This window comes from Jatropha curcas, chromosome 7 (assembly GCF_041381405.1).
Source record: "Jatropha curcas cultivar XTBG-Jc1 chromosome 7, XTBG_Jcur_1.0, whole genome shotgun sequence".
Lineage (NCBI taxonomy): Eukaryota > Viridiplantae > Streptophyta > Magnoliopsida > Malpighiales > Euphorbiaceae > Jatropha > Jatropha curcas.
In genome coordinates, this window is record NC_143157.1 from 20,606,713 (window position 1) to 20,633,167 (window position 26,455).

The 26,455-nt window shown below is 34.6% G+C and overlaps 1 protein-coding gene and 1 long non-coding RNA gene across 3 annotated transcripts; both read right to left on the minus strand.

Moving 5' to 3' along the window:
- Positions 1-535: 535 nt before the first annotated feature.
- Positions 536-19,255, minus strand: LOC105635734 (MAG2-interacting protein 2). The gene is given in 15 exon segments (XM_089723901.1): positions 536-3,084; positions 3,087-3,384; positions 3,484-3,749; positions 3,912-5,148; positions 5,474-5,833; positions 6,382-6,470; positions 8,834-9,807; positions 10,488-11,454; positions 12,275-12,492; positions 12,686-12,887; positions 13,459-13,578; positions 13,581-13,631; positions 13,975-14,023; positions 14,139-14,325; positions 17,922-19,255. Coding segments are annotated over 14 exon segments (7,224 nt in total). The 5' UTR covers positions 14,223-14,325; positions 17,922-19,255; the 3' UTR covers positions 536-775.
- Positions 19,256-24,465: 5,210 nt separating this feature from the next.
- Positions 24,466-25,773, minus strand: LOC110009650 (uncharacterized). 2 transcript variants are annotated; one of them, XR_002284528.3, is made up of 4 exons: positions 25,713-25,773; positions 25,467-25,626; positions 25,094-25,344; positions 24,466-24,960 (listed from the first exon to the last, which is right to left on the minus strand). It is a non-coding gene; the product is annotated as an uncharacterized LOC110009650 (long non-coding RNA). The 2 variants fall into 2 exon arrangements; XR_002284527.3 differs by having other exon boundaries at positions 25,094-25,359.
- Positions 25,774-26,455: the final 682 nt, after the last annotated feature.

The window sequence follows — 26,455 nt, forward strand, 5'->3', positions numbered from 1 at the left end:
AAAGAGAAATACCATACTCATAGAAATATATGTTTTTCTAAGATTTGTATTAGTTATTTGTTTTATTTATTTTAAATTATAGAAAAATGTTCTGAAATTACCAAATTTTTATAAAATTTCCCTAAAAATTAAAGCTTTTAGACATTTTTGTATGAGAAATGTTTTCAAAATACAAAAACGGAATAATTAAAGAGAGTTTTTGTGCAATACCAGGAACATATAAATCAACCATTATTTGTTTCAGCGGCCAAACTTTTGAACTTAGATTTTATAAAATCAAATCAAATTTGAATTGAATTTTATATAAAAATAAATTGATCTTTATCATCACTCTCTAAACACACTAAAATATAGTCTAGTGGTAAATACATGTACGACTTACCAATATATGCAGGTTCGAATCAACTTCCCCTAATACTAAAAAAAAATTAAAAAAAATCAACACACTTTAAATAAAATTAAAAACCAAGTTTCACACAAACAATATTAAGATTTGTACTCTATCTTTTAGATTTAGGTTATTATAAGCTCGATCTCAAAACAAGTTTATTAATCATTAATCTTGAAAATATATTAAAATAAATCAAATATATTTAGCTGAGCAACACCATCTACAATCAAATTCCATTCTTTTCCATCTACTTGTATTAATCTCTCTGTAACTCCACTCTTTGCTGCAAAGAAAACGAGCTAATATAGCAATCATAATAGTAACCATATAAAGCTAATGCTATTATAGTATAGTAATCACGGCTTTGGAACCATAAAAATGACCTCATCTCAGGCTAGCAGGAAGCAATGCTAATGCAGATTGGATCAAATTTCCTAATTCACCTTTCAAGAAGGAAACTGTATTCTTTAGCATTTTGCATGAACTCATCTCTTCGAGAGTAAGCTTGTCGTGTTGCAGGGAATAATGCTGCCTCTCCAAGTATCTACGAAGACTAGCTTCAGCAACATTAACTAGACTGAGAGAAGCATTTGTGTGCATATATTTTGTAACAAGAAATCCTGCTAGGATCTGCTGATCAGCCATCACAAGCTCTGATATGAAGGAAGGGAATAGTATTCTTCTGAAAAGCAGCAAGACTTCCTTCTGGGTGTCTACACGTTCTTTCTTCCTTTTCTCTGTGATACTCGATAACTGGGCCTCCAGACACCGGCGACAGAAATTGCCCGCCAAATAGCAAAGATAAGAGAAAGTAGTGCCATATACAGTTTTGGTTATTATAGTTGATATAATCTTAGATGATATCACAAGAATGAAGAACTCATTATCCCACCCAACTGTGTCAGAGATGCCTCCTCGTTTCAGCCTTTCTTCAACTACATCCAAACACTGTAATTGTATTGAATTGTAGGGCAGAAGAAGCCCAAACTTCAATGCCACAAAGCAGTCCATCTCAACTATAACCTGACTCAATTTCCAGGCACCATCTTCATCCAGCAATATTCCATTAGATTTTGATAATGACTGGTCAACAAGTGTTAGTAAGTCATTGAAGCGTGATACGGTAATCAGTTTTTTGAATATCTCCATCCAACAAACATGTAAAGGATGAATACTGAAGGAGCTCTCAGTTTTGTCTTTCTCGAAAGTTTCTACTTCCTGAAAGCTTTCCCATCCTTCGTCCCAATCTTCAGAATTCCAGTCAGTATTACCTGCTTCAGAAGTTTCTGCACGATGTGTTTTCTCTACGAAGAACCCTTCCCATTCTTCCAAGACTGTTAGTAACACATCAATATCAGCATTTGAATTGGACACTTCACACAACTTCAAAAAGCAAGAGACAGCTGTCTTCACATTCAAGAGATCGTCAGGAGAGATTTCTAGGCTAGGAGAAATGGCTGCCACAAGCTGAGAGGATTTTAGAGCAACTAAGGTACTTGTGAACTGAGTAGAAGCATCTGTGTTATCTAGCAACCCAAGATTAGCAGTCGTTTCGCTCCTTGTAGAGAGAAACTCATCCCATCCTTCCCATGGAAGAACTTTGGATTGTAGCTCTGCAGAGAAACCCTTAATATTTCTACCCCTGATCAACTGCATAAGCTCTAGAACATAAACTCGAACTTGACTAGGCAGCTGTGAATTATCAGAGAACTGGGCCATTCTTTCCCAAACTACCTCCCTGACCCTCTGCAAATTCTCCAGTTGACCTTCCAACTTACTCAAAGACGATAACAAATGATACAGATTCTGGTTTTCATGGGATCCACTCTCCAAATCTTTTAAAATAGGCTCTAAAATATTTGTGTAGAGATGAAGAATATCCTGAGATTCACAGTTACTAGATGAAGTCGAACTTGTATCATGCTGTGATATTGCTTCAGAGAACACTTCTGAAATGGCTCCAGAGTCACAACCCGAAAATACCATGGCTTTGCAGAAAATCAGAATTTCAACAGCAAAATCATCAATCAACCCATTAGCGACATAGCCGGCAATGGTGTCCCAGCTCTGACTTGGTGATACAATGTCCTCCATCACCAACCTCATAAAAACTTTCAAGCAACTTAACAAGCTTCCTGGATAGAATCCGAGTTTTTTTACAGAGCTCTCATTGGATGCAATATCCTGCATATCTTCAGTCAGTCTGACCCAAAAGTTCAAAAGGGTTATGAGCCAATCCTGCCATGTTGAGTTGTCTGGAATACTCTCATAACAATCATGCAGAGGTACCATCACAGTTAAGTATTGCTTCATAATGTCCAGGGCATCCGAAGGTGCCAAAAGCCTTATATACATTTGAGAAGAATCATAGGTTAACTCAAGTTGACTAACAAACTTCTGAAACTTTTCTGGGTTTCTGTCATTGAACTCCATTCTAGTCCTACTTTCCAAAGTTGTCAACAAACTTAGAACATAAACTTTATACACATCCTGCCACGACATGAGACCTTCAGGCACTGAACTGGTATAGATACTGGTCAGTGTTTGCGCCATTTTTGCCAAGTGCTCCAAGTTAAATTCATTGATGTGTGCACACACTTCACTGCGAAAAGATTGGAAATTCAGACCATCTAATCCAGCAACATTCTTGAAATTTAGGTTCTTAATGAAGGAAACCCTTTGGCACTCTTGCCAATGACCTTGTATAAATGAGCCAACTCAAGAGCAGGTAAATGTGATGAAAATTGGTCTGTTGCTAGTAAGGATTGTTTTTCCTCCAGCTGCAAGTAGCAGTCAGAGAGGAGACCATAAATACAGCCAAGTCGCTGCTTGTTGCATCCATCTATTACAGGGTACACGACTGTGGAAATGGTTTTGATGGTTTCAGAAGCACAACCAATTATCTCTCCTTTGACTTCTGAGATTTCGGCCATAATATCATTCTCAGTCCAAACCTCGGAAACGAGAATAGAACTAAGGTACTGAAGAAGGACCTGCGGAAGGAAAAGAGAATATGTTAATGTATGCAGTCAAACAAGCATGTGACTAACAACTACATATGTTCAAAGATGAAGGCAGGGAGATCCACATACCCCAGTATGATCTAAACCATAAGTGTCAGCTAATTTCAACATATCCTTCACAACGCGTTTCTTTTCCAACTTTACTGATTCAGCCAGGGAAAATACAACAGTCTCAATGTAGTTAAAGTCACCTGAAAGAACGCGTGCAGTTTCAACCCCAGAAATTATGTGCTCCAAAACTCTAGAATGTTCTGCTACACGCTTTTTCTCTTCTAATTTGAGCTTCCACTGCCTCCAGAATGTTGACTGTACTGCATCAATTTTGTTGATCTCATCTGAATTTACAAAGGAAAAAAAATTATAGCATTAAAATGCTAACATAAAGTGCTTTTAACTAACAACAGATACCATATATAAAATCACAAGAATATAATATTAAATGTTTTTTTTTTATTTTTTTTTTTTTGCCAAGTCCAAAAAGATTTAAAACAATTTACCAGAACTAAGTGGTGTGTGCTTCTCTTTAAACTTCTTCATTAAAAGGTCCCTCCTTTGTGAAGGATCATTTGACTCAACTTCAAAGTTATGTAATAAACAGTAAGTCATCCCCACATTCATGATGCTACAAATCTCTTGGTAGTTCTTTCTTATCTTCAGCTGCTCTTCTATTACTTCTACCCCACTAAAGGCATCCACAAGATTCAACAAGAAAGAACACCCCATGACATCCTCCTCTTCTGTAACAGGCAGTTCTATAATTGATTTTGCTAAAGAGGCAATAACATTGTCTTTGGGAGCAAAACCATTTCTCACCAACCAGGAGAGAGTAGTTATCAAGGCTTGTGCTTGTATGCTCACAAATGGTTTTCCAGGAATCAAGTCAGAAAGATTCTTATCATTCACTGCTTTCCGGCTCAAGTCAAGCAACCATGGAAGTTGGAAAGCAGCAAAAGATAAGATTTTTCCATTTTCTCTCAAAAAATATTCCAAATCGATTCCACTCTCAACCCACAAGTTTTTAGCAACTAAAGAAAGTGTATTTTTTACTTTGTCCATGTAAGATTCATAGCCATCACCACTTGCTTCATCAACCAGTTTAGAACAATCTTTGAGATCAACAATATCTTGAATACCTGTAGCTGGAAGTGACATAATTGAGGAATCTTGATTCGTGAAGTTAGAAGAACTCGTCCTAGTCAACATCAACAAAGTATCACACTGGTCTTGCATGTCCAGATCCTTCCATGCATGGAGAAGCTCACCAATAGATTCTTCATCACAGTGACTCAAAGCAAAACCTAGTAGCTGCTTACGAGAGCTTATATCCATATTTTCAAGGGCAGGACCTCTCGCTATTGCAGCACATAAATCCCATATGAGACCATGTCCTTTCTTAGCCAAAACAAGGCATAGATCAAACGCCAATTGCAGATCACCAGCTATAGCAGCTTCTCTAGCAATAGCTTCCTCAACAGCTGATATGTCATCTGAAGAATTCAATCCAAGAAGCTTAGCAACCTCAATGAGTTCATCAACATGTAGATAAGCTCCAGGTTGACTAGTGATTGCCATTTTTACAATCTCCATAGGATCCCTTATCTGCCTGAACTGCATGGGTAGAAGAGACACTCCAAGATTTGGAAGCTTAACAGTTAGTGCCTCAATTGCATCAGCCTCTGGTTTAATCTGTTTGCTACTTGGAAATAAATTTAGGCATTCCTTAGCCTTCCAAACCTGAAAAGAGTTCCATTAATGTAATGAGAAATAAAAAAAACCATTATGCATCAAGTTGAACATGGAACCTGCGACAAAAATACACTAACTTAAAAAAATTTCTGCAGGTTACAAGTATCTAATCTCCTTAAAAAAACTTAAAGGAACTAACTCTTCAAAAGTGCTTTTGAAAACAAAGACATGACAGAATGACTGAAACCATATGTGAAATTTTGATAATAAATTTTGGGATACATCATTCATTATGGATATAGAAAAAGGGTGAACATTTCGAATCCTTGGCAGATTTCATAAACAATGAGACAGAAAACATGGATGTACTTACTTCTGAGCAACAGAGACTAGAAGCTGAGAAAAAGAATTCCCGTGCAGCTTGGATAACAAGATTTTCTGCCTTTTCTAGTGCCAAGTTCACTGAACCTGTACCGTTTAGATAATTGCTTGCCAGAGAAAATCTTCCAGCTTTCAGCAGTCCTCTGCAGAATTCAGTTAACATATATTCTGGATCAAGGAAGGGAAAAGCCTTCTCTCGCAAGCATTGCATGTCCCGCCACATGCTTGCCCAGTCATTATCCGATCGACCTGGTTGTCGTCGGACAAATTTTGAAAGCATAAGGCGAAGAATCTGCTTTACCCCTCTTTCATCTGCATGGGCCTCAAGGAAAAAGTTCATTGGCTTTGGAACCTGAATACAAATAAGTAACACTGTCATCAATTATTGTACAAAAAAAAAAAAAAAAACTCAATTTTATTTTTCGATTCTGATGATTCAATTCTGGTGCCAATTCACTAGGTAATCTATATATTCCAGCATCATATTTATAATGGCAAAACGATTTCACACATCATTATTACAATTCAACAAAATGATAGTAAAGAGCACATTAGAGGGCAAAATTGTTTCAGATAGAAGGTTGACTACAATGTCGGTCATTGTATACCATAGAAAAGTTTAACAAAGATGCACCTGCAAAAAAAAAAGAATAAAAAATATACAAGCATCATTATGAAAGTCATGCCTAAAAAGAGATTAAAACCTAGAATCGCTATTTTGAAGCAAATGAGAGAAGAAAGTTTAATTAGTAACATGATTTTGAGTTTAATTAGTAACATGAACCGAAATCATGTGGGACAGCACCAAAAAAGAAAGCATATCAAAAGAATCGATTCAATCAATGCCAATGATATAGCAGTTTTCTCAAAATTATTGGCCATACTCAGAAAAACACAAACCTGGTAAAATGCCAAAAGCCTCCCTGCTTCAATATGGCCTTCTGCAAGTTTAAGTCTTTTCTCTAGGTCATCGATATACATTTCAGCATCTGGAAGGTCAAATTTTATTCATTATGTTCACTGCACTAGCAGTTAAATAGTACTTGGATATAAATAATAACATGAGTCAAGTTACTAAAGCACACATATCCATTGAGATAATGATAAAAGGTATCAATTAAAGCCACAGCCTCCATTTAAATATATATATATATATATATATATATATATATATATATATATAGAGAGAGAGAGAGAGAGACTAGAATACCCCTAATTTTAAGTGGGAGAAATCGCCTCTTAACTAAATAAAAGCTTTCACGGCCTATTTTCAAGAAGTGCAGGTCTTAAATGCTTATTGTCTCATGTGAGGCCCTTGTTTAAACACGATAAGCAAGCACCTGCTTCAATGTGCCCCGCCAGTTAGCTTAAAAAGCCAGGTACTTTCTTGCTGTGCCTTAAAGCCTAGGCATGAGACTGTGCACTTTTGATTACCTGCCTGAACATGAAAGACAGAGAGTTCCTCTAAGCCAATTCCTAATCCTATATCAACAACTGAAAAAGTGGCATGCAAAGACTAATATTATTACATTATTAATTTCTATAAATTACAAAAATTAACCATTCCATTTTTATTGATTATTATCCATTTCTTTCCAACACGAACTTTACCATGTATATGGGTGATACGGTCAAGAATAAAAATAAGATGGCATATCTCTCATAAAGCCACATCAATTAAGGGTAAGGCATGTTCCCATCTTTCCTTATCCACATATCATTCAGACTTTAAATCACACCATGGATAAAGCCTAAATCAAAGTTATGAATCAACGGACGAACGAGTAGTTAATTGGCAAACCATGGTCTAAATCCATGGAGTATAAGGAATTGAAATTTTCTAGAATAGGAAGTAAAACAGGAAGCTGGCTAGGAGTCCGGATCCAAGTATGTGTTTAATTAGGAATACAACTATAGCTCTAACTATAATTTTTTTCACTACAGAAAGGATTTTCTCCAATAGCAAAAGTATGCCTACATGATTCTAAGAGTAATTACGCATTAACCTAAGCTCTCAGTTGACTAAAACATCACAGTGATTACAAGCTAACCCTACCCAATTTCCTGTCTTGAAGGTTCCAACCATCAGGGAGCATCAAAGGAAAAATCTCTAAAACCACATCAATTGTTATACAGAATAGGAAGTCAAGAAAGTTTAAATACAAAGAGATAAAAACCTTAGACTTAGAATGATCCATATTTAATTTAGGTCCTACGGGGGGAATATAAAATAGTTCCTAGTTTTTTAGGCTTTTATTCATGTGTCTATTTCAATTGCTGATCAGGTAGTCAGAATGAAGGGTGGTTTTGGAATTTCTGGCTGCACTAGAAACTCTGTCCCTATTTCTTTAGGAGTCTCTTTTTATTTATTATTTTCAGTCTCATTGTTGATTTAGAGGATTTTTAGGAGATCCCTTATTTTCTTCCTTTATTGTATATTTTCCTATTTAGATGTAGGTGAATGTGTGTATATATACCTTAGTGTAAATCACACAAAATATACAAGAAGAAATATAGAAAATTCTTTTCTCCCATATTTTTCAGAAAAACAACACTCATTTTGGAGGTTTTGTGAGTTAGGATAATAATATTTCTTTTAGTTTATTTTGGGAATCCAAATCCTTACAAGATGTGAACAAATTTTGAAATCCTATTTTTAAAGGTTTAGGAGTTGCTTTAAGTCCTTTGAATAAATGTTACTATAAGTTTAAATCTACAATTACATAGGACCGTAATACTTTTAATTCAGTTTGTTATTCAATTAATAAAAGAAATACAGAATTTATGCTGCTTCGAGTTGAATAGTGCAATTCATGTGTGATGCCTAAGAACTTTTTGTTTAAGCCTATAAACTTATCCTTCTATTTACCATCCACACATTACTAACACAAGTACTATTCATCAATTACTATTCACAACTAATCTTAACATTTACTATTAACAGTAACTGTTCACAGACACTGTTCGCAGTGCCATTACAGCTCCATAATCTCTTTTTATTTTTATTTTTTTCAAACTTTAACTCTCTTAACATTTTTCAATAACACCCTAATTGTTCACCTAAAAATATTCCCTTTCTGGCTTTTGATTAACCTAAATTCAGCCACAATAGCCAACTCTTCAAATTGTCTGATGTTGGTGTGTGACACATATGCAATTTGTTAAAGTATCAGAGAAACAGAAGCAAGTTGTGAGCATGTACCCATGCTATGCGTTAGAAGGATAAGATTAAAATAACTGCTCTGGCTACATGTAAACCATTCGGCATGCAACCCTAAGAAAATATCTATTTTCTTCAGAAATTTACTAAGCATGAGAAGCAACTAAATCACATCTTGTACACTAAACTCACCTTGCGTGTGTGAAATCTTTGACAATATCGTAGCTAAGGTACTCCATCTATCTGTAACTGTGCACAAATATACACATTGCAAAGCACAATCCGCAGCTTCGGTTTTATCCTTGAAGAATCCATTATCTTGAAATTCCCTGCATCCTTCCTCAATAACTGTCAAGCATATGTCTAATTCATTTTCCAAAGCAATCTCCTTAAGCCATCTGACCAGAAATGACCCATCCTTGGGTGAAGAGAAATGGAAATCTTTAATCTGCTCTTGATGAACAGGGGCCAGGTCATGAAACCTACTTTTCATAAAAGGAATTGCCTGTTCATGCAACTTTTGTACCACATTTTCTTCCTTAACCGCCTTGAGCATCATTCTGAACTTTTCATAGTCAGATAATTGTTCCCACTCCATAAGACTAATATCAAAGCATATATTTTCATCATTCTCATCACAATACATAAGCTGGTACAAGTATGAAATATCCTCATGAAATTGCTGTAATTCATGGATACCTTTCCAGCAAGCCAAGCCAACCAGGCTGAGACAGTTCTCCAGCTGGCCACTATAGCAGTCAATATCTCTAGCTCTATTCATGTACCATTTACAGAGTTCATTAATAGATGGCCAAACGCAACCTTGGCACTGTTTGACAATAGGCTCCGTTCTGATCTGGATATCCATCTCATGATTCTCAGGCAAACTGATAATAAAGGTTAACATCTCTCCACATTCAACCCAATCTTCATCCCTAAGAGAAACACCCATGGGAAGGGATCTTCCAGGAAGGAGCTGTCCATATGTTTGAACAGGGATGGTCTCAGGAACAGCAGATAGTATTTCCATTATAGATGGAGAAAGAGAATAAGTATGACGTTTAAAGAGCAGGTTTAAAGCACCAATTTTCCCACTTTCAGCAAGTGTTACCGCAACTTCACCAAGCGGCATAACCCTAAATTTCCCATACTCCTGGACAGAAAACCTGCACAAGACTATGTCATTAAACTGTTAGTTTGGTAGCAACTGTCGAGAAATGGAAATGCATACAACATAAAATCATAATTATTGACTCCTATAGTAGAGAACATATAATAACTAATACTCTGAGGTTAATTTGGTAATATTATAAGGTACAGTTTTTTAGTTATGCAATAAAATTTGCACCTTACTGATTAAAAGCAAATTCCCAAGCAAAGAGCCTATCAAAATGAATTGCAAGATCTTTACAAGCACATTTCTTTTTAACCATCTATGCTGATTAGGCTAAGCATATGATATGACTTTGGAAAAACGATACCTCAAAGGTCAGCCATCCAAGTTCATATAAACCCCACATTGAAATCAGATACTTTCAATAAGGGATTCAGGTCACAAAACTTGTAACCAGAATTATAACAGCATATAACACCATATTTTGAATGTCATTCACCTATTTTCGGTTTTTTGGTTTTCTCTCCCTGTAGGCAAGCTCCCTCTCTCTCTCTCTCTCTCTCTCTCTCTCTCAGCTTGCAGTCATTGGGTTTATCAATATAGGTTTAGCTTTATTCACCTTAACATTCTCCTTTGCAAGAAGACAAAAATAATATAACAAAATTATGAAACTGTATCCAAACTTAATTCACAGAATTCTACTTTTCAAAAGGCATCTACAGAGCATAATACCTGCCCATGTTTATTCCCATAAATGTTTCTAGTCTGTCTCTGAATTGCAACAACTGAAGCCTAGCCAAATGGAAATCCCAAATTTGGCTTCTTTGATTGTCTTCTGATTCTGAAAATCGGTACTGACCAGTTGCATTCAGCCCATATGCAAGTAATGCTTTCACAGCATCTTCTGTTTGTCCAACTTTGTTAATGCATTCAGATAATACAAAACAAGGATCCTTAATTTTTGATAATAACACATTTATTTCATTTATTCCTTGGCAAGAGTGTAACCACTGTGATTTCAAAACTTCATCTATGTCCAAACCATGATGATTGGCAAAGTCCACGGCTTCCTGATACTTATGGTTGCTGATTAAGATACTATACATTTCAGAAACAGACCTCTCTGAAATTGATATCAATCTCCAGTGTGTGGCTTCAATGATCTGCTCCACGTGGTGTGAGCCTCTTGATTCTCCAATATTATTAGATAAAAACTTTCTTTCTTCAGATGATTTGCTCTCTACAACAAATATGTGTCCTTCAAGCTGCTCTACTCTATCTAAAACAGGCATTGAATATGCAGGATCATTTTCTTGAAGTTTTAAGCCCGTTAGGATATCAAAGAAGGTGACAGTGCCACCCCTCCTCACAAGAGTCACAATATGATCAGACCACCAAGTAAAATCCACATTATCATACAAAAGTTCATCCTGCCAGTTTATCGCCTGTAAGCCTAATCTCTCTCCAACAGCAAAGTGAGAAAGTAAGCATTGTTCTTGATCCAGCATAAAAAAGTGCAAGCATCCTCTTATATCTAAAGTAGCAACAAATTTTCCTTGGGGTGATATAAGCACCTTTGGATATGCTATCTGATCTATATAATCTTTTGGTTTACAATATAAGCCTTCAATTTGAAAAGAGAATAGTGACTCTAGATTTAAATTTGGACATTCACGCCAAAGAGAAAGAGAACATGATCCTGTAAGAAAATAAATACACGATCAGCATGGAACTTAAAAAAGTATAGTAAAAAAAATAAACTTTCCTGAGTATCCAGATTGCAATAACCAATTCATAATAGAATCTTCATGGGTTCTGATCAGGCTCAAGCATGCATAACAACATTAGGATCCAATTAAAAAGTTATCTTTCTTTTCTCCTTCAAGAAAAAAAAAAAAAATGGAGTCTTCTATAGAGGACAAAAAATTTATCCTGTAAAGTAAAAAGAAAGATACAAAGAAGAACATTAAAATAAAGCTAAAAATGTAATGCCCTCCAATAAAGTTGGAAAATTCAAGGAGAACCCCCGTAAATGATATGGAAGCCTAACTCCACATAGAAGCCAAAAATACCTACTTGTCCTACCACAAACTAAAGGACATACTTTCATTTTTGAAGATACATGCATTTCTCTCCATCCTCAAATGACATAACAACGCCAAATGTAAGAAAGGCATAGTGGCAAAGAATTTTTGCTTCTTTCATACCACCAAAATCAATCCATTTTAACCAAAAATCATCTCAATAGGTTCTGGACACACCCTACTCCTACAAAATGCAATAATTAGTATCCCAAATAAAGCATATATTGATGTGGCTTAGAAGACAAAAGGACAGATAACCATCCATGGTTTTAGAAAATAAAACAAATCATACTCGATAGTCTTCTAATCTTTGGTACCCACACAAAAATTGCAACTCAAAATTATAATACAGAATCATATAATCAATTATAGCATCTCCTCGAATACAAGCTTAACTTGAATTTTACAAGGATAATAAATGATACTAAACCATACCAGATTTCCCACTAGAGGTTAGTGAGGTGCTAGCAGCACTACCAATGACAAGAAGCAAAGAATGTTCCAGATCATAGTCAAAGCAGTAGACATCCTTGGGGAACTATCCCTTCATAGGTCGCCCAATATTTGATGTGTGCATGAAGGAAATAGAAGCAGCTTGGTTGATCTCAATATGGTACAAAACTCCATCTTCTGTGAGAATGATGAAGCTACACCTGAAAACATTTCCACACTTAATTAAATGTCAAAACTCTTCAACCTCTAAAGCCACATGCATGATGCATGCATACATGTACAATATTGAAAACCCAGACCAAAGATGAATTTCTACAAAAAAGCTAATTCTAATAGAGGTCTAAGGCGTCCCATCTGAACTCAACTGATAGAGAGAGAAGGGATAACACTTACAAACAAGAGCCACAAGCATCAATACTGTCATGCGGAATCAGTCCTGTTATTGGAGAAGTCGTTTTTAATTGTCTCTTCATAACTCTGGTAATTTCTTCACCATTTGCTTTGATAAAATAGAGAACATCATTGTCATCAGCAATTCCAAGAATATCAAGAGATCCTGACCAAACTCCATGGACAAATGTACCAAGGTTGCTACCTGATTCATGAACCAGAAATTGGACAACCTTAAGATTGAAGAGGCAAAATACAGCAAATAAATCAGAAAACTAGCAGAGGAAACTCTCTAGATTCCACAAGATGAATTTACATGACGTTTTTAAGAAAATATTTAAATTGGATGCTTATCATTCAATGTCCTTCCATATCATTGGGCTGAGAATAAGTCAATTCCACATTAGTATTTTGGTAGTCTTTTTTCTTCAATCTAAGAAGGTTTTTATGAGTAAGTCACAGAAAAGAGTTGACTTCAACACATCTATAAAGGAGCTAAAAGACTTTTTCACCAAAATCAAAATCAGAAGCAGAGGTATATTCTTTTTTATTCAGTTCAAAACACTGTTTCACCTATCCAGCCCATGCAGAATTGACAATAAAGCAGCCATTTCAATGTTAATATTACAAGCCTTTTTTGCAGCATAATATGAAGAATGAAAAAGATTGACATACAAATGACTTGTTATCTCCAGAAAAATTTATTCTTCCAATCAAATTTATTTGCTACTTGTAAGTTATAACACAATGTTATGAAATTGGCAAGTAAATCTTACTGGTAAATATGCCATATGGCTCCTGGTAGTCATCCTCCTTCCGCAAGATAGTAATCTGATTCCCAGTAGCAACAGCCACACGTTCACCTCTTGGAGAGATAATTAAGAATATTGGTTTCCTATTTTTGATGGGTTCCTGTAATCCCTCCATTTCTCCTTAAGTTGGCTTATTTCTAAAGTAGTATTAATAGTGAAGAAAAAGTCAATAGAGTAATTGCATAACAAGCCTACTATACCAGTGATGGACATCAAAATACAATTCATTAAGGGGCAAGACAAAAGCAAGTCTAAAAAATTGAATAATCATAACAGTATATGAACACACAGGTTCAGTGGCTTCTTAAGGTAAAACAGAGCTCAACCCTAGCAACACCAAACACAATAATTCAGTAAATCTAACAAGTATCAAGATTAGCTAGCCATCAGCTAATGATATAACTCGGTAACATTGTACAACATCAAAAGAGACAAAAAAGGAACCGAAAGAATCTGAAAAAATTAGAGAACTCAAAGTACCTGAAACTGAGATGAGTGAGGACGAAACTCCTTTTCCGTCTTCATTTCTCTGAATCAATCAAATTAAAACCATAAAATAAAGACGAAGTTATGAATATATGATATTGGAATTGGGGAAAGTAGAGATTTGCTTTAATAAGGAGACAAAGAATTCAGAAAGTGACCTGAGTAGGGTAATTGGACTTGTACGGCCTGGTGGCATGATTACGAGTCTCGTAAAGCACTTCTCTGGCTTTCACTCCCTCCATTGCGAATGGTTATGAATCCTTCAAATCCTATTGGAACACCAGGATGAAGCACTTTATTAATTTGCCATCAAGATCGAACACTCCATTTGGAACTAGTTATATACTACAAAAAAAAAGGCTAATTTTGGATTAGATTATGCCTTTTTTATGTAATTTTTTTCACTTTTGAGTTTTTATGTTTCCTACACATCTCATTTAGAATATACACTATCAATTAATAAATCTCCCTTGACGACAAGAAACATTAATAAGCAATTTGTTTGTGTACATGATAACTCTCGAATTCTAAAAATTTAATTATGAGAGAAAATGTTAGTTTCCTTCAATATTTTAATAATATTTCACCTAATTATCATAATTTTCACCTAATTATCATATTTACTGAAAAATATGCACTGAATTTGGTTTGCTTCAATCTTTTAATAGTACCTCTTCGCAAACATATTTTGTCTAATGAAATAAAAATTATAAGCGGATTGAGTATCAATTAAAAGGCAATTGCTTGAAGATTAACATTCATCCACAAAGTATTTTCATATGATAATCATGATATAAAAATGACTAGAAAATGAAAGCAAATCAAGCATGTAAATTCAGTTATTAAAAACAATATATACAACAATAACAACCAAGCCTTAGTCTCAATCTAGTTGGGTTCGGGTGTATGAATCCTTTATTTCAAATCTCGAATACATATCATTAATTTTAAAAGTTTGGTAAGACTTATGTCACGACCCAAAACCATGGGCTGGACCGGCACTAAGGCTCAGATAAGCTTAAGGCCACCAAAACCCATAGTAAGCCTAAGACACTAACTATCATTCTTTAAGTTCATTATGAGTATTTACCTAGCAAGCCCAATACAACAATTTGATTAAACATTTATCCAAGCCCGATTTAGTTGCAAGTACATATATATCCATCATTCATCAATTTCCATACTCTTACGAGCTTAACAAATATGTTTTCAAGCGCATTCATTATCATATTCAGTCAAATATCCAAAACATAAAAGCACTCACAGACCCATGTTCACTCGACTAGGGTTTACTTATCATATAAACTTTCACAAATACAACACTGCGACTGTAATTGCGGGTATCTACTATTGTTACAACAATAAAGGAGTTCGACAAAATAAGATTGATATTCAAATTCTAATTATTACTTCAGCCAGCTCTGCAGAGAAAGAAGAATAGAGCTTCAGCCAAATGTAGAAGCGGAGAATTAGATTCCTAAAAAATTAGGTGAAGCGAGGGTGAGTGTTTTGGCTCAGTGAATATTAATAAATAACACATATCCACAAAAGTTACACACCATGGTCCTAAATATTCTAAATACAAACATTCATTAAATCACACATATGGCAAAACAATAGCACCCACAAACAATATCACCTTCACATAATCAAACAAGTAGAGATTGGTTTATGGAGTCACCAAAACCTCCAGCGAGCCGTCCTTACACATAGCCCGTCCTCTCATAACGTGTGCACCAGGGAGCCGATCCCCCATACATCTCCGACTGATCTAATCCTCACTAGACCAGTCCTCTCATTGTTTTTCTATTCTCTTTTTTGGAGGTCACCTTGTGGTTTTCCATCTAATCTATGTCATCATATGCACAAAGGGGCACCAACCTCCCCATACATGGCGGACGGTATCATAGACCGTCCTCACGAACCCCATAGTGACCCACTTCATCTCAATTCCTCGCAAACGTGGCACATCATTATCACAACACATGTAATCAAGAAGTACAATCAAATGCAAGTACATCAAATAATTAAACAATATCATGCAAGTGCAAATAGACATTCATATAGAAATAAACATAAAAGTAATAAATGCTAACAATATAATAATAGGTACTCGGATAATAAATAAATAGACAAAACGTATATAGTAATGACTTTATGTATAATGCAAAAGGTATAAACTATTTATTCTTACTCATAATAATTGATGAGAAAGACTCTAATTTGGATTTTGACTCGTCGGAGCAGTGAATGAACTAGCGTGATCTAAACGAAATGGAATTGGAAGGAGAGAAAAGAATTAAATAAAGCACTCTCTTAAATAAGAATAATGATTATCCTAAATAATCCAACCTGTTTAACAAGTAAAACTAATTTAAATTCTATCGAAATTTCGGCAAAACCTCCACTAAAAATAGGACTATTTACCCATATAAATAATAACAATAGCAAGTATTTATCAATCAAACTCTCACAGCCCTTCCATCGAGCGATCAATCAATTCAAATACCTGTTCTCCTTTAACAACAATACGAACACCCAATCATCGTCATGATAACTCTAAATCACTTATATTCTCACAAATAACCAAATCTTAGAGAAACTATTGATGCATAAATATATTTACACACTCGCGAGTATAAGATAATCATAAAACAGTTTCAAGTTTACATTCATCTACATCTTAACTCTTTTCCACATTTTAACCATTGTTGCATAATTTTATGCTTGGTTTCGGAATAAAAACTAAATTTCAGGTCTAATGCCCAAAGAAAGATACATCTAGTGAGATGAAATTAGCATGAAAATAGCAAAAACACATTGATCGCTAACTCATTCTAAACTGTCATCAGTATTTCCAATCAGTACTATAACTATAACTGTAATATTAAAATACCTAGATTCCTTAAGTAACACCCTTTATCTTAAAGCATGAGATCAACACTTGCACTTAACTATAACATTCTTTTTCACATTATATTTCATAAGTTCATTTACACACAAATGCACAAAAGCATATATATATAATTCATAACTCAGCTGCCATTTCAAACTAAAATTGGTATTCCTAGTTATATTCATAGCTAACTGGCTAATTTGCTTATCATTCAACAAGAACTCATATTTTACTTCATTCCCCATCTCTATTTTATTAAAATTTATCATAATTCTTATTAAATTGCTTGTCAACTGAAGATTAAATTCATACAATTAAGCAGGCTCTACTTCCAAAATTATGGAATTTTGTGTAGCTAGCTACTACCAATTCAACAACATCTCGATTTCTGGGCTAAAAATTGTCCTAAACATGCTTAATTTTTCATTTCCCACCAAGGTACAGGTATACAACATCAGTTCCCATCTTAGTATTGCCAAAACTCATACAAATAGCAACATGGCTGCTGCCAGTTCAAGATATCTCACATTTCTAATCAAAATTTATTCATTTCCATGTAACTTATTCATTTCCATCAAGAAACAGATATGCAACTTCGGATTCCATCTCATTATTGTAAAAATACATAAAATAGATGATACATTTGCTGCCATAACAAAGAAAATCAAGGTTCTCTGTTTAAAACTCATAATTTGTATGCTATCTAATCCATTTCCTATCAAGAATTTGATATAAAACATCACTTCCTTCCTATCATTGTAAGAACTTAAGCAAATAACCATCTAACTGCTGCCATCTTAAGGGGTTATCGATTCCTTTACAAAATTTCGTAATGAACCCTCTAAACTACTCATTCTCTTCCAGCAAACTTAGTTTATAACTTTAATTTGTAGTTTAGTTTAAGATTTCTGCGATTTTTTTTTTTTTTTTGTATGAATAGTACTTAGGAACTCTAACTACAAGAATCTTGAGATTATATGATTTAACTTACAAACCATTGAATGGAATTCTTGGAATGGATAGGAAAAAGTAGAAATCGTCTTACTTTTCTGTAAAAGCTCGCTGGAAGTTGCAACGATTGCCGGAATTGCGATCACAGTAAGTCGCAATCTTCATCTCTGTCTCTGTCTCTCTCTCTCTATCTTTCCATCTCTCGAAACGAGTCGAAAATACAGAAAGGGATAGCCAATATGCGCGTTGCTGCAGAGATTGAAACAATTTTTAATGCAGCTATCGGAAAAATGCAGCAGAGAGAGATGACGCCGGGCGGGATGGAGAGAGAACATGGAGTTCAGGACAAGTCTGGAATTGTTTATTTTCGTTTCTTTTTTTTTTTTTTTTTTTTTTTTTTTTGGCTACTAGGCGGTTTGGTTCGATTAAGGTCCATTTTAGGCCGGTTTATGTTGCTTTGGTCGAATATTTATTTGATTTTCTTGATTTCTCTATACCCTTCTTTGGTCTGGTCTTAGTTTAAGATAGTTTTGGGTGGGCTTAATCATAGATTTAGTGCACAGAAATTTTTACTTCAATATCTCAACAGGAAAACGTTTCTAATTAAATTTCTGAACCAATAAATTTTCTTCAATCAGAGTCTCTAAGTCGGTGACACCGATTGAACTTACGGAACCCATTTAATATTTAAAAAATAGCTAAGTAGGAGGATTTCTGACGTGTATTAGACAATATTTTGTAAATACAAAAGACAAAATTGCCCTTGGTATTTCACCAAGGCAACTTCTCGTTTAAATCACTCTCATCCCAAATTACAGAGAAAAAAACCCTAGTGCAGTCAGACTCTAACACCGAACGCAATTCAAACTATCAAGAAAACAGTCAACAGCAGTTGCTCATCTCCTTCCTTGGATCTGAACTATCCCTCTTTTCTTGGATTCTTTAACAACGAATCAGAACCTACCCCGAGAAAAGTTGTAGAATTTCATCGAACAGCTACGAATGTGGGAGATGGAGGTGCAACTTATACTGGGAAATTGACACAGTTGAATCATGGATTGAATGTGACTGTTGTGCCAAACGAGTTGGAGTTTAAAGGCAGGAAGAAGAAGCTAAGTTTCAAATTGGTGGTAGAAGGTCCAAGAAAAGTGGATGAAGATATATAGTATTTGGCTATCTCAGTCGGGTTGAATCTTATGGTAAACGCATTTTCAAGAGTATAGCGGTAACGAGCTTGAATTTGGAATACATGGTAATGGGGCCTAATTAGCGGTTCTAACACCTGATTTATATAACTACTCTTTTAGCAGTTATTCAATAAAATGGATTCGTTTAGTATAATGGTTTGATTGTTTTAGAGGACAAGGCTTCAATTCCGTTTGCCGTTAGAATTTGACCGCGCTGGAGTTTCTTTCTTTCTAATTTGAGACGAGAGTGATTTAAAGGAGAAGTAGTAGTCTGTTTCTTTTATTAAGGGTAATTTTGCCCATACTTGTCAAATTGTCAAGTCACAGATCGTCCTATTCAAAATTCAGGATATCTCACTTATAAATAAAGATTTTATTTTAAATAGTTAAAATTTGTAAATCTTTTTGTGAAACAAAAATCATAAATCATTATATTAATTATTTCAATAATTATAGTTGAATATCTTCTTGTTTAATAAAAGTAAAAATAATAATTATTTCAATAATTATTTCAAAAATAATACTCATCCCTAGGGGTTAATGTAGTTTTCTTTAACATTGCAAGTTATAACAAAGGGAATGAAGGAAAAAGCAAAAGTAAAAGTGCTAATATATAGTCAATAAAATAAAATAATATAATATAATGTAACAATATAAAAATAATTTTGCATTTATTTTATATTTTTTATGTTAACATTCAATTTTTTATATTATATATTTTTTATCATGTTAACATTAGATAACATTATTTTCATTTGTTAGAGTTTTGTATTTTATATATATATATATATTACTTTCTCTGTTCTACATTTTTATTTACATTATATCCATTTTTCATATTTTCATATTAACATGACATAAATATACTTTTAAATGTGCAATTAACATCCAATAGTAAATTTTGCTTTCTATTTAAAAATAAATAAAAAACATATTATAGTTGAAAGTTAATTTAAATCAAAAATCGAAAATTTTGACCGTGTGGGCTATAAATGTAATACAATCTCAATTCAAGTCCAAATTTTATAAATTGGGCCCAAGCCCAAAAGCAGATTATTCGGAATTTTCGATTGGGAACACTTAAAATTTTTTATGAAATAAAATGGAACTCTAGTTACTAATCGAATATAAATGTATGTATATGTATGTGAATACTATATAAATTAATTATCCTAAAATCAAATATCATTACTATTAATATTTTTATTATTATTGAGTAAATGGAGAAAATGTTATGGAACCTAACTAAAATAAACAAAATAAATCGAACCGGACCTGAAAATCAATTTGATTTGTCGAAAACCACACCAATAATCCACAAACCGAGTGAAAAACGCGAAAACCAAACAAAATGAGACCAAATCACTGAATCAGACCAAACCGGTTCGAATCGAACCGGAATGGCCTAGAAGCCCAACTTTCTTTCTTTCTTTTTTTCTCTTCTTTTCCTCCTTTTTCTTCTTCAGTCGCGCGACTCCCCCCTCCTCCCTCTCCCTTCCCATTTCCGGCCACCGCTCTGCGAGAACGAGTGGCGATCTACTTCCTCACCCCCGCCAGTCATTTTCCAGCCCTCTCACACGCAGAGGAGCCCCAGCGACGCAGATTAGAGCTGCCTCCTCCGACAGCGCTGCCCTTCGATCCCAGGCGTGTCCACCTCGTCTCCGATCAACGTGCGCATGGAGAGCGGGCCCAAATGATCCTCCGTTGACTTGCGAAAGCTTCCCCTCCACGAAGTTCGCCGTTTGGCTTCGATTTGCGAAAAACGCCAGTGAGGGCGGAGGTGCAGTGGCTGCCAAGCGCGATTCCGGTCGGTTGGCCCACTAAACCCATAAATAAATGATGGATTTGAACTCCTTGCAACTTTTTAAGTCGAATGGAGTGATCGTTGTAAATTTCTGGGCGGTTTGACTTTACGGCCACCGTGCACGGCGGCGGCCCGCGAGACTCCGACGAGACTACAAGAGACAGAATGATCTCCTCTTTGCGCGTATCACGGAAATAAAATCCGATTTTTGATTGGTATATTGTAAGGCCTAGTTACTCATTTTCGGTATAAAGTTCAAAACTCGAATTAATTAATTAATTGGGTATAAGATTAATTGAATTAGTAAAAATTAGAGTTTTATGAATTTCAATACAGATAATTGAGATATATGAACATCGTATATAGAATCGGACTTCTAGGTTAGTTAAATGACCGTAAAGATTTTCACAGAAAATAGAAATGCTTAAATTTCAAGTTATCAATCAAATTAATACGTAAATATCGTTAATTATGATTAATTAAAAATTATAAAAGGAAATTAACAATTAAAGTACATTGGTGGTATAAGTCAATTATATTGTAATGTGTAAATTGAATGAACGACTGAATGATGGTTATGGCGGACGTGATCAGTTGATATGAATTTGCCCAATAGATAGGCTATGTGTGGATTTGTGAAATATATGATAATTTGGATAGTACAGTTTATAGAGAAAATGCTGAATTTTCGACGAAACACTTAGTAAAGAAATTCTTAATAGGTAGTACGATTAAAATTATTATCGTTAGTAATCTTATACTATCAATCCTATTATTATTATTATTAAAATTATTATTATTATTAATATGAGTATTCTTATTAGTATTATTATAAAATATTACTTAACGAATAACTAAACATTTTATTTAAAGGTGATAAATTAGAATAAATATATAAATAAGAAAATCCAATATATATATAGTTTAATTTAATAAGTGAATTAAATGATTGGTAACCAAAACTAATAAACGAATGTGAAATATAATTTTTCGAATTAGAATTCTTACTTAGAATTTTCTTGTTTATTTTAGAGGTTTATAAAATTCCGAAATGCAAGGACAAAGACTGGAAGTATGCAGTTATAAAGGCAATCCTATTAAGGACAATAAAGAACTGTGAGTAGTGTTAGATAATTCGCATCATCTGCCTGTATTCATGCTTTCACTGCTACATGCTATCATGCATTATTTTGTTGAATTGCCATATTGTGCTGCACTATTTGTTGACATTAAAAATTGTTGATTACTTGTGTTGTGATATTGTTGTGTCTTATTTGTGTGGAATGGAGACAAAGTGGATCACCATGGATTTGTGAGGACGGTCGATAAAGCATGGATCTTGATTATGATGAAATTATAAAATTGGACCGTCGGCCGAGAAAATGGGAGATCGGCGCCCCCGTGTGCACCTGATACCATGGATTATATAGAAACCACAGGGTGGCTTCATATTGGGCGCACCTGATAATATGAATTTTATGGCAGCCTGCAGGGTGGCCTCCTGTTGTGTGCGCCGGAGGATCTAGATTTGACGGAGACGACCGGGGTGCCTTCTATTGGTATGGAAAAGAAAAGAGAGAATGAAAAAATAATGAGAGAACTAGTCATGTGAAAATTAGACTGGTCGGCCAGGTATGGGGGATTGGCTCCCTCGGTGCACACATTTGAGAGGATGGGCCAGGTGAGAGTACGGCTTGTCGGAGGTTTCGGTGATGCCACTGACTAATTTCCATGAAGGTGATAATAATTGTGATTGATGTTGTATTGCCATTTGTGTGATAAACTGCATGATCATTTAACTAGTCGGAGGACTAAAATGATTTATGATAGCATTTGTGTGATTATGTGGGGTGAGAGGGTTATCTAACCCTACTTATTGAGTTTGACGCTCACCCTTGCCTACTATTGTTTTTTTTTCGGGTAATAGAAATGAAGAAAAGCCCCTATTGTGTTGAAACATTAATTATATAAGACTGTTAATGATAGAAATAACGATGTAAATGTAAAGGTAGAGTTCCGTAATTGTATTCCAGTTGGGTTGTAAATAAATAATAAAAGTCCATATTAAATATATGAACTATATTTTGTATACGTATGTGAAATAAGTTAATGGGCCTGAATTCACAATTATGAATAAAATGTGAGTTTTAAATAATTTAGACTTACTACGGGTTTGGGGCCTTACGCCCACCTAGGTCCTAGTGCTGGTCCGGGCCGCGAAAATGGATCGTGACAATATATATCTATGAATTATGAATTTCAAACTTGATTAAAGGAAGAAGAGATATAAAAAAACATAAGATAGGAAGATACTTTTTAATAATTTAACAATTATCTTTAAATATATATTAATTAATTAATTAATTATATGACAGGTAAATTAATCATCCAACCAAAATCTTCTGAAAAGATAAATTAATTATTTTTAAAATTTATAAAAAATGAGAAAATAAAATGCTAAGAAAAGAAAGTACCAAGTCAACGTCATAAAATTTATCTTTATTTCAAATTTATATGCAGATATATAGATATAACAATAAAATTTTGTGTATATTTTTGAAAGGCCGAATGCATAATTTTCTCCCTAAATTTTTTTAAAATTGTCATTTGTGCCCCTCAACTTTCCGAGGGACCCTTTATGCCCGCTAACTTGCTTTTTTATAGCTATTGTACCCTTTGTCACGCTAGATCAATGGAGTGTAGGGGAAATCGCTGCACATAGCGTGAACAATGATTTATGGATCTGCCGTGTAAGAAACGGCGTCGTATTACACAATATTTAGCACAAATCTAGCGCCTTTAATAAACTAACTAATTCCCCTCTCCTCTTTTCTTCCTTCTCTCTCTTCGTTCTCTATTTCTCCCGAGAACATAAATTAGGGCTCTTTTAAGTAGATGGAATCACTTCATAGTTCTTAATTTCAAGCTGTAATTGCGGTCAAGTAGCAGCGATTAAGGTTTCTCACACCAATGCGAACCTAAGGAGGTTTTTTGGTTGTAGGAGATATAGGGTAAGTTATGTATTGAAGTCTGAATTTTTTTCTTTCTTTAAAAAAAATGGAGGTTTAAGAAATCATTGTTTGTTGTTTTTATCTTAGAAGTCAGGCGCATGCAATTTTTTTCAGTGGTTGGATCCACCATTGCTAGACCATGTTCAACATGTGATTATGGGTTTACTTAGGCATATCAGGGAATATCAAGAAGAGAGGAAGAAGCACAAGACTGTCTATCGTATTAGCATTGGTCTTTTTGTGATGTTTATTGTGATGATAATGTGGGATAGAGTAAAGAAATGGGCTATGTGAAATTGCAATAGTATGGATTGGGGAAGTAGGTTTTAGCCTTCATTTTGGGTAGAATAGGCTGACTGTAGTGATTTTTGGCATTTGGAGTAGGTACTTTTTGTGTAGTTTGTACTCCCCATCATTATTCATCTTCTATTACTTTGTAATTTCTTAAGTTGGAAATGAAATTGGTAATATTTTCAAAAGATATATGTTGACTGTTGGTTTCTATTTTTCCTTGTAATTTACAATGTAGTAATGTAGCTTCTCTTCAATGAAATTAACAGAAGACAATAAATGCATAGCCAGTAATTGGTACTGTTCAATGAAATTAACAGAAGACAAGAAATGCAATTCCTAGAATTGATCAATTTCCAGTAACAAAAACTTGAATCCAATCTAAATCCCAAAAGAACTAAATATTGGTACTTTTTACAATAGTAGAGTTCATAAGAACCAACTACAATGGACAAAAACTTGAATCCAATATACATTCAAAAATGACAAAAAGAGTAACTAATTGGTAGTAGTCATAACTGTTTCACAACTACCAAATACAATGGACAAAATAGAAAAATATCAATTTCATTAAAGGTTTGTGCTATACTGAGATGGGCAGTTGCTTCCTTGTGATTGCTGACTCATTGCAGAAGAGTTGACTGGTGGTCTTGTAGGTCGGGACTGCCTATGTTGATGTTGCATATCAAGTCTCTGCTGCTATAGTTGCTTAGCTACAACTGCATTTTTGCCCTTCCACTTCAATCCAGGAGCTTTGAACCCCAAATCCCCAGTTACAATAGCAGAGTTCTTCAACTATAATCCATGACTTATGACCATGCTGCCACTATTTAGTGATGACTGCATTAAGATCAAAAGGTTCAGAAATTACCATAATGGTGAAATTACCATAAAACTAAGCATTTCACAAATTTTGGAAAGAAATAAAAAATGCATTAAACCAAACCAAAATAATTGACAGTAAATATGAAACCTGATATGTTGTTACACCAATCCCTTCATTTATGTAAACTCATGTTCCTCTTGGGACAACATGTCTTTTGGCTCTAGAAGCCATTGTTGGATCTGCATATCTCTTTCTATTTGATGAAGGTATTTGTTGTGTTCCTCTAACCACAGGGTTGCTACTCTGACTTGCTTGAGCTGGATTTTGTGCTATTGTAGCTCTTGTACATCTTGTAAAATACATGACAGCAGGTGTAGCAGGAGCTATGCTTTGTTCAACTGCAGATGAAGGCACTGAGAAATGCATTAAATTACCATCTAAATTTCCGAAATGGCAATGAAATGATATAAAAAAATATGCACACCAATGCATTTAATTTAATTCAAGATTGAATATTTACTGCTAGTAGTTGGAGTGAAATTGGTATTTCGTCTTTGAGTTGTTCTTGGCTGACTTGGATTGTTGCTTTGTCTTGGAGTTGTAGCTCTTGTTTGACTTGATGTGCACTTTTTGCTAGGAGTTGGTGCCATTGGAGTTGCAGGGTTAGCATTAGTAGTCACCTATACAAACAATTGCCATCATTAAGTAATTACATGAAATCGATAACAACAAATAACAAATTGAGGAAAATGTTTGAAATGAGTACCTGAGCTGGAGTTGTGACATCCTACCGAGTCGAGTCGAGTTGAACCAAACCCGATTGGGGTAGAATGGGTTTATAAGTGGACTTACTTGATTGAGAGAAAAAGATCAAAGTATATGGGTGAGGATTTATTTGCATTAAAAGATCAAGCTTGGGTATTAAGTTGTAGCCTTTTCACAATTGAGGTACCATTTAGTAAGTTTCACATAACATTTCATGATATTTTGGGAACCTACCCGTGAGCTCCATGTCACTTTCCCATTTTCATCTTTATCTTCATCTTCTTCATTTTCTTCCTTTCCTCTTCCACCTTCCTTTCAATTTTAATGGTAGTTAAGCCTTAACTTCAACTTCTCTTCTATCCAAGTAAGTAAACCTTCTTGAAGTTCATAATTAAATCATTTGGTGCTATTTTTAGAATATTCATAAGAATTCTTATTTATAGGTGAAGTGAGTTCAAAGGTAGTAGAAAAAGGAAACTAAGGAAGAGCTCAAGCTTTTGGAGTAAAGGTTTGATATCTCTTGTCATTTTTCCATTTTCTTTGCATGAGAATTTGTGTGGTGTGTTGCTAGTGAGACAATATATTGCTTCATGTTGAGTGGGAGGACTGGTAATGGTGAGAAAACAGGGGAGGAAGTGAATAAATGAAGTAAATAGTGAGTTTATGCTGAAACAGGTTTTGCTGGAAATTTTACCAGTAACTTCATCTTGCTTTTGACCCCATTTAATGATGGAATTAGGAAGT